The sequence below is a fragment of the Oryctolagus cuniculus genome, chromosome 9, assembly GCF_964237555.1.
Source record: "Oryctolagus cuniculus chromosome 9, mOryCun1.1, whole genome shotgun sequence".
NCBI lineage: Eukaryota > Metazoa > Chordata > Mammalia > Lagomorpha > Leporidae > Oryctolagus > Oryctolagus cuniculus.
Window position 1 is genome coordinate 11,349,644 of NC_091440.1, and position 12,989 is coordinate 11,362,632.

General features: G+C 38.2%; 1 protein-coding gene across 1 annotated transcript in view; it reads left to right on the forward strand.

The window, feature by feature from the left end:
* The window catches only part of NALCN (sodium leak channel, non-selective), a 375,525-nt gene that overhangs the window by 21,366 nt on the left and 341,170 nt on the right, over positions 1 to 12,989 (forward strand). The window contains exons 3-4 of the mRNA XM_051849987.2: positions 941 to 1,123; positions 12,677 to 12,760. Of these exons, the coding sequence (XP_051705947.1) occupies positions 941 to 1,123; positions 12,677 to 12,760 (267 nt within the window). The remainder of the gene's footprint in view (positions 1 to 940; positions 1,124 to 12,676; positions 12,761 to 12,989) is intronic.

Below are 12,989 nucleotides of genomic sequence, written 5' to 3' on the forward strand. Positions count from 1 at the left end.
ATAACATACTAACTATGCTTAAGAATTACATACTGGTTAATTCTCTAACCTTAATTATATGTTTGGCATGTAGATGCAATGAAACAGTTTTTATCCGAGCTATCAGTTTTCATAGTGAAATATTGTATGTGAATGATTACATGACCTGTATATACACACATGGAAATACACACACATCGACTTGTCTTTTTAATTCTTTGTTATTTTAGGGTAAAGCAAAATCCTTAGTCAATAGATGGAGCACACAGAAACTTTTTCTTAACTCTGAAAGAGCTACCTAGGCTAAATTTGTATAAAATGTATTCTCTAAAATAAAGAGTCCATTTATTACCTTTTTAAAATGTAATATGAGTCCAGATTTAAAAAAAAAAGATTTTGTTTAAATACAAACAGAAATCTTCATATATGAGAAGTGCTATATATCAATGGAATTAATTTAAAAAAGTATTTGTGATTTGAAAAAATAAGCCCGTGGGGTAGATCCTGGGGAAGTTTTCTAACTGGAATATGGTCCCTAATTCTAGGTGTTAATCATGTAAAAAAATTTAAAAAGGTAAAAGTAGTAACACAGATTTCTACATGAATAAATTACAAGCATATATTTTATTTGAACCAGAAAATGTTTACACTGTGATTTGATGTTCTGGAAATTGTCAGATTTTTTTAGGATAACCTGGCCCATTTCAGATTTTAGCATTGGCTGTTATTAGTGGGTAACCACAGAAATGCCTCTTAACCCTCCTAAGTCCTGGTGTGATAATTAAGCAAAGTAAATGGTAAAAACGGTTAGCACATTATGTGTGCTTAGCAGATGCTGGTTTGCTCCTTCCCTCCGTGTTAGTGAGACGTTTTGAGCTCGTGTGAAGCTTTGTACAGAGTGTGGTTTGTCAGGGTTGACGATGCGGTGAGCATCACACAGTAACTTGAACCGTTCTTCCAGTGGGTCCACTCTTTGCTGCGCATCTGTGCCATCATCAGCGTCATCTCCGTTTGCATGAACACGCCAATGACCTTCGAGCACTACCCGCCTCTGCAGTATGTCACCTTTACTTTGGATACTCTACTGATGTTTCTCTACACAGCAGAGATGATAGCAAAGATGCACATCCGGGGGATTGTCAAGGTGAGCGGACATCCTAGTCTATTTATGCTTTCATGTGAATTTCAATAAAGCAAAGCAAATCTTTATATTGTCCATTACTTGAAATCCTTTTACAAAGGTCGTAACTTCAGACATTGGTAGAAATAGGTTGCCTAAGAATATTTTTAAAGTTAAAGGAATTTCTTGAGCCGTAGAGCCTTGGCATTTCAGAGAAGAAGCCGGGAAGGCTGACCACTGGTTTGTGAAGTCTGCAGCGGGGTTTTTCCGAGGCTGCGTCCATGACCCAGCACAGTGATCAGCCCGGGGGAAGGACCTCGGCTTGTTGCTTTACAGAATGTGGGATAAACGTTGCACAACAAGTGTAGAACCTTGTGATATTCAGCAGGATTCCATTAACCTGGGTGTTTTGAAAATATAAAAGGGTGGAAAGAAAAGAACGCAGATGGAAGGGGATCTGGGGCACTGTAAGTAGAAGAATGTGCAGCATCGGAAGGTAAAAATCAATTTTAAAAAAATGTAAAAAGGAAAAAAAAAAGACTTTCTTTCATAAGATCTCTCTTTCTTTTGTAGCACAAATGTTTACAGAGGACAAGACTGTGTAGATGGTACTGTCCCTAGAGTGTTTTTCATTGTACCATTTAGGAAGACAGGGCTAAAAGGAAACAGAGTAAGGGCTTAGGTTTGACAAATGACAAATTGGATGCAAATCCTAACTCTTCATTGGAAGTTGGATCAGCAGCTCAGATGAGGGGACATTGGGGGAAGTACTGCATTTGTACAAGGATTTTGAGAATTTCATGAGATAATAAAACAGTTACTGGTCAGCTTCGTCACTTCTTTTCATAGATGGTTTGTTGTGTGCTATCCTCAACAGAGAACACTCCGGGGCATTCAGTTAAGCTGCAGCTTGGGACTCTGCATCCCATATTGCAGCCTAGGGTTGAATCTAGCTTTCACTTCCAAGCCAACTTCTGACTCATGCACCGGGAGGCGGCAGATGCTGCCCCAAGTACTCAGGTCCCTGCCATCTGCGTGCGACACCTGTATCGAGTTCCTGGCTTCTAGCTTGGGCCTGGCCCAGCCCTTGCTATCGTTGGCATTTGGGAAGGGAACCAGAAGATGGAAGATCGTTCTGTCTTTCCCTCTGTCACTCTGCTTTTCAAATAAATAAGTATTTTTTAAATGGAATAATCATACTCAATGTATACAGTGTTCATTTTCAACTTTTTATTATGGATTTTTAAAAATTTACACAGAAATAGATTATAGTACCTAATCCCTATAATTCAGCATCAACAATTATCAACATTTGACCAGTCCTGTTTCATTTTATGGTAAATCTGAGAAATCAAGGCATTTCAGAAGTAAGCCTTGGGACAGGCATTTGACCTTGCAGTTAAAATGCCAGTTGGGATGCCTGTATCCTATAGCATTGGTCTGGTCTCCAAGAAAGGAACACTGAGTAGGTGGGGGTGCCCTATTCATTACTGCTGTAGCACCTTGGTGGATGATTATTGTTATTGTTTGTTTGTGCTTTGCATTCCCCTGCAATCTGCAGCCTCAGCCCCACCCTACCCCAGCAAGGCAAGATTCTACAGAAATGGCCGTTTATTCTCAGGTTCACTTTCTGAGGTTTCTGCTCGGGATCCCACTAGGAATTTCTCTTGGCTCGCAGGAGGGATGGCCACCACCATGACCTCAAATGAAAGGATTTCAAGATGATTCCAAACTTGTCCCTGTCTGCCATAGAGTCAGTTGGCCAGTGTTTCTAAACCCTGGGTTTAGATAAGTGTAGGTTCAGAAAATGGGTAGCTGTCTCAGGAGTTAAAGTTTGGGGGAAAGTTGGTGTTGGGACAGTGCTGAAGTATCTTTTAGGCAACGGTAACTTTGCTCCCTTGGACATTGCCCAGCCCTAGCTTCCATTCTGTGAGTCACAAGGGCCTTGGATGACCCTGTCACTTATGTGTGTTGGTCATCGAGACTAGAACAACTCTGCCCATGCTCTGTAAGATCTGAATATTCCGGGTGGAGCACTTTGTGACTAAAAGCACCACGTGTGTCCTCCTTTAAGGTTCCAATGAAGCCATAAAACATTTTTTAAGTTTAAATGAAACAAACATATTTCCCTGGAATAAATTGTTTCTTAAATCTTTTTGATGAAGATTAGGATTTCATATCATGAAAATCCTACCATTCTGTCATAGTCAAATGATAAAAGGACAGAGATGGACCTAATACAAAAGTTATATATTCATTCTGAATGGAAGAGCACTGAATGGACAGATATTTGAAAACTTTAAATATTGATAATTGAAGCAATAGTTAATTAAGAAAAATTTAATTTATGACCAAGTTGTTTTCAAAAGGCTGTAAAATATCCATATCCAATATTTTCTTATTTCTGTCAATATTTGGATGATAAACTATTTATTGAAGCCAAAAAGGAATAAAAATTAAAATCACACATGTTTTTCCATAATAAATATAATAATTGGATTAAATACATATGTAATGCAAATTTTATTATATTGAATTGTTCTTTTTTAAAAGATTTTATTTCAAAGTCAGAGTTGGAGAGAGAGAGAGAGATCTTCAATCCAATTGTTCGCTCCCCAGAAGGAAGCTGGAAGCCAGGAGCTTCACCCAGGTCTCCCACAAGGGCTTCTACTGCTTTTCCCAGGCCATTAGCAGGGAGCTGGATTGGAAGTGGAGCAGATGAGTCACAAACTGGCACCCTTACAGGATGCCAGCATCACAGGCAGCAGCGTGACCCTCTATGCCACAATGCCAGCCCCAGTAATAGTGAATTGTTGACATTATCTCAGAGTAATCAGCACAGCTGTGTGTCTCATTAAAACTGGTATTCAGTATGGCTACATATGAGGTCTGAACCAAGATTTAAGGGTATGATGTCATTGAATTTTCATCATCATGGTCCATCCTTATGATTAGACCATGACAATTAAAGCAGAGCCCACTGTCATTTTCACAATGTGAAATCCAAGTTATAACTTCATCATTTCTGTCACATGCTTCTTCAGACATGTATGTCATGGCAGACACATATCAAAGACTAAATTGGGCTTGAGATTGCATTTTATGTTTAAAACTCAAACTTTTAATCAGCCTTAGTTTTATCACAGTGTCACCTGTCACATTAAATTTACGTCAACTTAAATCTTAACAGCTTTGTTTTTTTGTATTTGTAAATTTGGTTTTGCTTTAAAAGTTACGTAAGAAATATATACATATTGGAAGTTACATTCTAATAAAAATGCATCAGTCCACATGGGCTTTTTAGAGAACCTCTTCCATTGCTGAAGTTTGAAGGGTTGTGCTGTCATCAGCTAACCCTGCAATATTTTTTAAAAGTTTTAGTAAACACCTGTCTGTTAATAAACTTATATTTTCTACTTTTTCTGCCTTCACATTTTCCAACAGCTCTGAAATCACTTCTTACTTTTTTTTTTGTCTTCACATTCAGCATAATTTATTAGCACATGCTGTGCTCATTCAGTTACAGGACTTTACTTGTGTCTGTTCACACATGTATATGGACCTTATGAATATTTCTATTGGGTCACATACTCTTTGGTGAATTTTCACATTGTTTATTGGAATACAACTGATCAAACATTCAGTATTCAATGTGTCTTGATTTTCGACTAAAATATTTCCAAGATGTGATCAGATTTAGTTATTAAGTGAGCAACACCAGACTGCTGTGTCTACTGTGTGGATGCGTTTGTGTGAGTTCATGTGTGTAGATGTCAATGACTTGAATAATACCAGCCTTTTATTTGTAGAAGGGTGTTTCCCATGCACAAAACTGTAGTATTCCATAAGAAAATATTTAGAGAAGCAAACCAGTGTATCATTGCCCATCCATCATGCAGAGCTGCTTAATGTTATACCTACCCCATTTTGGTAATATTATGGTATACCTAAAATTCATGCCTAATGGTTAAGGCAGTGCTATCTTCTAATAAATAACATAAAATTTCACTGTGGCTTCCCAGTGTTGACTACTAATCGCATCGACATAGTTGTTTTCCTAGTATATTAAAATGTTATATATAAATAGAAAATAGTTAAGATACTAGTAGTTTAAATATATTTATAGTATAATGTAAATATAATAGAGCATTCTACTCTAAGCCCAAGTATAGTTTCCAGGTTTTCCTTTAGTCACTTGGCCACCATTTATTAAACCCTGGCAATGCGCTCATCACTGCCATAGGGGAAGGGAGATGGACAAAACCAAGCAGAGCCTCTGACCAAAGAAATCCCAGCCCACGTTGTGGGATAGGTTTTACAGGAATCCTCATTTTCTCTAAAGAGTATATGGCTGAAAACATTTCGGAGAACACATTGCTAGAAAATAAGAATCTATATTCCATTAATATAAATGGGAAATCTAATAATGTATTACAGGGCAACTGCAAATGTCACTAAGTTACTCCCTTAAGCCTATGTAAAAGTACACCTGTGTATTTCTGCATAATGAAGATCCATTTTTACACCACTCAGGCATTTATACTTATCACACAAATAATTTTATACAATTATTTACTTATAAAATATTTTGTAAAAAAAGAAGCCAAACAACATGTTAAATTACTGCCTACCATATTTCATAAAATTGCTGGTGTCTTCCATGGGGAGAAGAAAACAGCACTGATTTGCAGATTCACAGGTCCTTAAAAAATAGTAAATGCTGTGAATTACACTTCGATTTAAGACTGTAATTGATCACAAGATGCATCCTGAATTAGGAAATGTTAAACTGTATTGGGAATGGGGGGTATGTTTAAGAATCAGTTAGATACACTAAAATGGACCTGGATTGATTGACCCAAGTTCTAGTCTCATGAAAGGCTAACTGAGAAGAAAGGTAGGAAGAAGAGAGTGATGCTTCATTATTAAAGTTTAGTTTAACAATGTAAGATTTAGCCCAGCGGAGAACAGCAGAGACTACTGCGTACTGCCTAAGTTGTCCAGGATTCATGCGCAACTTAAGGTCTCCCCTGGTGCAGATACAGAATCATTATAGTGGCTCTTGTAGTTGCCTAGTGATTTGGGTGCAAATACATTTGCAACTATTGGTATGGTAAGAATCCAGATAATGAACAATAGGCCAGTGTTTTGTGCGAGTGTCTTAATAGTGACCTGTAAAAACTACAGGGGAAGAGAGCACACTCAAAAGAAAGAGAGAAAAATAAGCTTGGGATGTCTTGAAGGAAGAGGAAAGTGAAGTGATGTCTTCAGTGATGAGCCCGTGTGGTCGATGGCAGGGCCGGAGGAAGACCGAGGGGGATTTCACAGAGAGAGAACGAGGATGCTGAGACAACACAGAACTTGGAGCAGCCTGTTCTGGGGAGTGCTGAGTGCTGAGCAGTCAGGAGAAGCAAGTGGGGCGTGCCCAGTGAGCAGCTGGAGAGGACTGGGGAGTACCCTCGGCCCGGTCCTGAATTCATGCTGTGGACAGTTACGTGCATGGGGGACTTCAATCTGAGCATGTTGCAGTCTGATTTATGTTTGAGAAGTTTACTCTGGAGGTGACACGCCTGATGCACTGCTGGAGAGAGAAACTGAAGCAGTAAATCACACCAGCAAGAAACGCCTTTAAACATTTTTTTGTTAGAATTTATTTGTCATAAGAATTTCCCAGCTTATAATATTCCCCAAGTCTGAAGTCATCGTCGATTAATTGCTACTCCCCAGCAATTTGTTTCTAACTGATTTCCGCTGATTCCTTTTCCTGGAAGCATGCTAGCTCCCAAGCTCCCCAGCGGTAAAAATGAACCGTCTGGGTGATGTATGCCTGGGCTGTTGTGGGGCACCCTGTGTCTTTCAGACTGTGGATTCTTCAGACAACTCGCAGTTGTCTATTTTTCACCTGGCAATAGACCGAGGTGGAACACACATCCTTTGAGCACTCCCGAAGACACAAATAATAATGCTAAGACACAGTGACAGATGGGCTGTGGGAATGTGGGGCAGTAAATCGCGGGCTCACAGAACTATTCCAGAACATACCACTTTGTGACTAGATATCGCCCTATGAATGCGTTTGGTTTCTCTACTTCTAAAACTCCTGAATGGCACTTGAAGTTACTCCCTTTTAGCATGTAATTGATTGGCAGGCGCCATGCTTTCACCTTTATAAAAATGGACAGATGGCGCTTGAATGAGAGCTCAGCCAGCAATCAGCTCATTTTTGCCCTTAGCTCAAGCGCCCCTGCCCTCCATTTCTTGTTGATACAACAAATTAAAACCTTCCTTTCATATTTGAGGTGTTGAAATGTCTCAGGTACCACCAGGAATTTGTGTGTGTTAGGTCCTGGTGACAAAGTTTTAGAAGCAGGGAATAGAAATGTTATGATTTGCAAATGTTATAATTCAGTCATACAGCAGGATTTTGAAGGATCTGGAAAGAATTTACAAACTCGATCTTAGCAATTTGCTATCAGTTATGGTTAAGGCCCTTGAAAATAAAAGTGGAAAAAGAGATGATTTAATAAAATGTCAGACACAGAATGTGATCTAAGATTATATTTCAGAGTCCTAGTTTTCAAAGTCTGTTTTCTGTTCATTAGTAAAGAGTATTTAAGCTTATTGAGCCTTCGTGATTATTGGCTATGATTAATATGGTAGTCATTTTAGTTCCTACCAACTCAACTGTATTTCCAGCTTCATTGTAATGCACAAATACATAAGCCTTGAACCTCCTCCTGTTTGGGTGATATTTTCAGGTTTGCATAAACTTTCCCAATCCAGGAAATATCCAAAATCATGCCACAGTCTCATCTGTGGTCTCCCATGACCATATAGGAACAGTGTTTAGTTTATGACATTAACTGGAAGGGTATTACATCCTTCTCTCTTTGCCAGAAGGAAATTATTTTTTTAGAAGCAAGGATAGTTTCCATGGATGGAATATTAAGCATATTAATTGATTTTGTTCTGTATACATTGTAATCTACAGATGTCCTCTGTTTAAGACATTGTCCACGTGCCTAACTAATTTACTTAATGTCTTCTGTGTGACACACAATGTACTATGTGCGCGGAGGATCTTTTTTTTTTTTTTTTTTTTTTTTTTTTTTTGACAGGCAGAGTGGATAGTGAGAGAGAGACAGAGAGAAAAGTCTTTTGCTGTTGGTTCACCCTCCAATGGCCGCCATGGCTAGCGTGCTGCGGCCAGCGCACTGCGCTGATCTGATGGCAGGAGCCAGGTGCTTCTCCTGGTCTCCCATGGGGTGCAGGGCCCAAGCACTTAGGCCATCCTCCACTGCACTCCCTGGCCACAGCAGAGAGCTGGCCTGGAAGGGGGGCAACCGGGACAGAATCCGGTGCCCCGACCGGGACTAGAACCCGGTGTGCCGGCACCGCAGGCGGAGGATTAGCCTAGTGAGCCGTGGTGCCGGCCTGGAGGATCTTTCTAAATTGTCAGTATTAAGGGAGAGATCATAGAAGCTAAGAGAATAGTGGTGGTTGTCAGAGGCTTGGCAGGGACATTGCGGGAGAGTTGGGGAAAGATTAACAGGTACCAAGTTATAGCGAGATGGGAGTTAGGAAATTCAGAGGTCCTATTACACAGTAGGGTGACTATAGGTAGTGATAACATACTGCATATTTCTCTGGAGAATAACTAACAAATAGGATTTTGGATGTTTTTCCACAAAGAAATGTTAAATATTTGAGGAGATAATATATGTACCTTGAGTGGATATTACACAATATATATATATATATATATAAATCAAAACATACAGTATTTCATAGATATGTACAGTTTTGTGCTTGCTAAAATTTTTTTAAATGCTAAAAATGTCTCAAGGTGTCACATGCATTCAGAACAAATACTGACATTTACCATGGGAAATAGACTTTTTGAAGATATAACACTGGAGGATACACTTGGAGAAGATTTAAACGGGAAAGTTGGAGGGACCAGAGCATAAATTCTTGAAGCAAGCATTAGGCATTATGAAGGAGCATCGTGAAACAGACTGATTGTTCTCTGAGTGGTAGATCGTTGCACAGGGTGTGAATTAGGAAGATGATCAGAGTAGACTGTGCTCAGATCAGAGATTGGAGGGAAAAGCTGGCATAAATTTGGGAGAATTTTTCTGAAGGATAGGACAGTGTGGAGAACTGTGAGCACTCAGAGAAAAAAGGGAAAAAAGGGTGGGGAACGCAGTTTGTGACAGCCTTTGCTTCCTGAGACCTTGTACCACTGCTTATTGGTGCTTGGAGACAGGAGTTAAAAAATAATGTGTAAAAGGTATGCCCATATTTTTGCAGGAAAATAAAGAGCAGGCAGTTCTGATTGACTGCTGAATCCCATCTGGTGTGTGGTGGGCTTGTTGGTGCTTGGCAGGGTTGTTGATCGCAGGTAAACACCACTATGAATTCGTGGGCAGTCTAAAGCAGAAAACATTCTGAACAATGCAACCAAAATGACTTCTTAATCTGGAAATACACTTCTAGATAATACCGTAGAGGTGTCATTAAGCATGTTTTCATAACCTGAGCTTGTTTGAAATTAAAATGTTTGTGTGCTTTTATTATAGAGTTCAAAATATAATGTGGGTCAGCTTTGTAATATCCATTTCCTTAGCAAACAAAATTCATATAGTAAACAAAAATTCAGTCACATCTGTTACTGACAAGTTTACACTATAATTTTATAAGGCTCACATTTTTAAAATTTGATGCTATTTTTGCCTGTTGAAGAAGTGATTTCTGTGAAATCTATAATGTTTACATTTTGAAAAATTTAATTTTGAAAATCCATTCTTAAAAATGTATCAGGTTGGGGGCTGGCGCCGTGGCACACTAGATTAATCCTCCACCTGCAGCGCCAGCATCCCATATGGGCGCTGGTTCTAGTCCCGGTTGCCCCTCTTCCAGTCCAGCTCTCTGCTGTGGTCCGGGAGGGCAGTGGAGGATGGCCCAGGTGCTTGGGCCCTGCATCTGCATGGGAAACCAGGAAGAAGCACCTGGCTCCTGGCTTCGGATTGGTGCAGCTCTGGCCTTAGCGGCCATTTGGGGGTGAACCAACGGAAGGAAGACCTTTCTCTCAATCTCTCTCACTGTCTATAACTCTACCTCTCAAATAAATAAATAAAAAATCTTTATAAAAAATGTACCATGTGGAAATTAGGCAAAAAGTTTCAGGATACAATACCAGAAGCAGAACGGTCTTCCACCTCTGCTCCTGGTCACCTGCTTTCCCTCTCAGAAAAATATCCCTGCCTGCCCCCACTTGGTTCATTTTAAATAATCCTCAATATAATGATAAGCTCTCATCCTATATCTTACTGAATTTAGTTTATTACTAAAGCAGTAAAAGAGCTAACTGTATTGATGTTACATATTGTATTTGCAATGACAAAAAATATCAGTACTGTTTTTTTAAAAAATATATAAACTCATCCTATGTGAGTGATTCTATATGATCTTTATTTTTCCTGTCTAACATTTCATTATTAATTGTTCCAGTTTTCAAACAATTCTCTGCTGCATCTGAGAAAATTCCAGCTTTTGTGACTGAAATCCTTTGTGTTTTTTAAAAGGCCACAAGTACATCTAATTCTTAAAGATTAAGAGGTGTTTTTCTTATTTTATCTAACTTGCACATAAAAAACATACCATATTTGATGGTTTAATGAAGGTCAACATGAAAATTTGCATTTTTCTTTTCCTTCATAACACCAATACAGAATACTTACATCATGTGTATTTTACATTTTATTTAATTAACTGAGAAAGTGAGCTACATAGGGCAGCAGTTATTTTTTTCCACGCCTACATTATTGGTTCTTCAATATGGCCTAGATAATAGAGAGGTTCTGTACATTGAATGAATAAATGCCAAGTACAAACTTAAATAACACATAAACCAGTATCTTTTTAAATGCTAAACAAAATTGGTCTCACATGGTATGTATTTAGATTTTGGTTCATTTTGAAATATGAAATTTCACTTTCATATTTGCAATTAATTGTGCAATAAAGAAGCCAAAAATAATGCTTATAGTAAAAGTTGCCCCAGGAAGTTTTGAAAACAGTTATAACACTCTTTACTACCTGTTGCATGTTTAGTATGTGTGTGCATGTTTATATAACTGGCACATCCTATGACAGCGTTTTCCCCTCCTGTGCTACAAGTTACACATGGTAAACAGGACACCTAATGTAATTTGATAGGGTCATTGCCTTGACTACCAGAGCCAAGCCTCAGAATTTAATCTCATATCTCCTGTGAGTCTTATCATATGTCTGGGTCACTAAGTTTGGTTGCTGGTCTTGATCTTGCCACTGATTAAAGCTTTTTGCATACAATCATTTGGGAACTAATGTAGTTTTTTCCTAAACTCTCTGTAGAATTAACCTTCCCATCTTCCTGCCATGTTTATAGCTTTATTAGCCATTAACCTGCCTTATGAATAATGTGAATGTATTCATATTTTTCTACAAAAGAGTGTTGTTGGTGATGTGAGTGTGTGTATTAGCAAGGCATCGTACCTCCTCTTATGGAAAGCACATACTTAGCCAAATTTATTAAGTTGCATTTATACTTCATATCTAGGTCAGCTTTCACTCAGTGTTTTACAATGCTATTGTTTTTGTGAACAATAAGTTATTTCTGAAAACTTCTCAAGGGAATATTTTGATAACCCACTGTTACTTATGGCAGAACATTATGGAAGTTATTTTAGCTTCCTAAATATTCTGAAACCTATCTTACGCAATTTCTTTAAAATCTTGACGTTCTATTCCTATTTGATTTCTTAGCAGGTTCAGAGTTGTAATTATATACGTGACAGAGTTCAGAGTTGAGTTATATACATAAGTATAGAACAAGTGACCTACCAGGATGGTTCTGGGAAAACAAAAAAGCTTTGCTATTTAAGGGCCATAATTCTAATCTCATGAAGGTTTCTTATTCTGTTATTCCAAGGGGAAATGTTTTTGATATTTTCATTTTATTAAAATATGCATTCAAATGACAGGATAGACCCCTTATTTACAACAAAGGTAGTACATCTTTACCTTTCTTTTTCATGAATTTTCCCAACTAAAGTTAAAGGCAGTATACGTTTTCCTTTCAAATTAAGGCAGACTTCTTGAAATTTTTCAGCTTGAGGAGAATTTCTGCTTTCTTTGCCCACCAACGGGTGATTGATCAAGTGGATTTAAAGGCCTTCGTGTTGACGACTGTGCACTTTTGGTTGTTGTAGGAAGAGGCTGGTACAGACGGAACTGGCCTTCCTCTGTTTCTTCAGTGGTAGAACGTATGTGACTAGGACAAAGAAATAGGGCTGTTTTCCCATTCCATTATTTTAAAATTTTACACTCAAAGTTCTGCAGTTGCTTGTGTTCATAAGTTGCGTCCCTTAGGAAGAATGCCTTTTAAATGTTTAAAGTGTTCCTTTTGAAAAACTGTTCAATTATGATGCAGAAATTACAGATAGCTGTTACTGGATTGACACCTGACTATTCCTTCCACAGATTTTTAAAAATATTTGTTTGCCTGAAAATGCCTTGTGATTTTATTTTTAGGGGGATAGTTCCTACGTGAAAGATCGCTGGTGCGTTTTTGATGGATTTATGGTGTTTTGTCTTTGGGTTTCATTGGTGTTACAGGTAATTAAATATTTTTAAACTACAGGGGGGAGTTCTCCAAATGAGTATTGTTTTTCACCGGAAGTCTAAATAGAAATGTTAAAGAATATATATCAAATGTAATTGTGTAATGCCCTACAGCATTATGTTTATTTTAATGGTTGTTGACAGGCAAGTTCAATTTTAATTATTATTGGTTACATTTGTGAATCAGTGTTCAATAGCTGTTGAAAGTCAATGTTACAGGTGA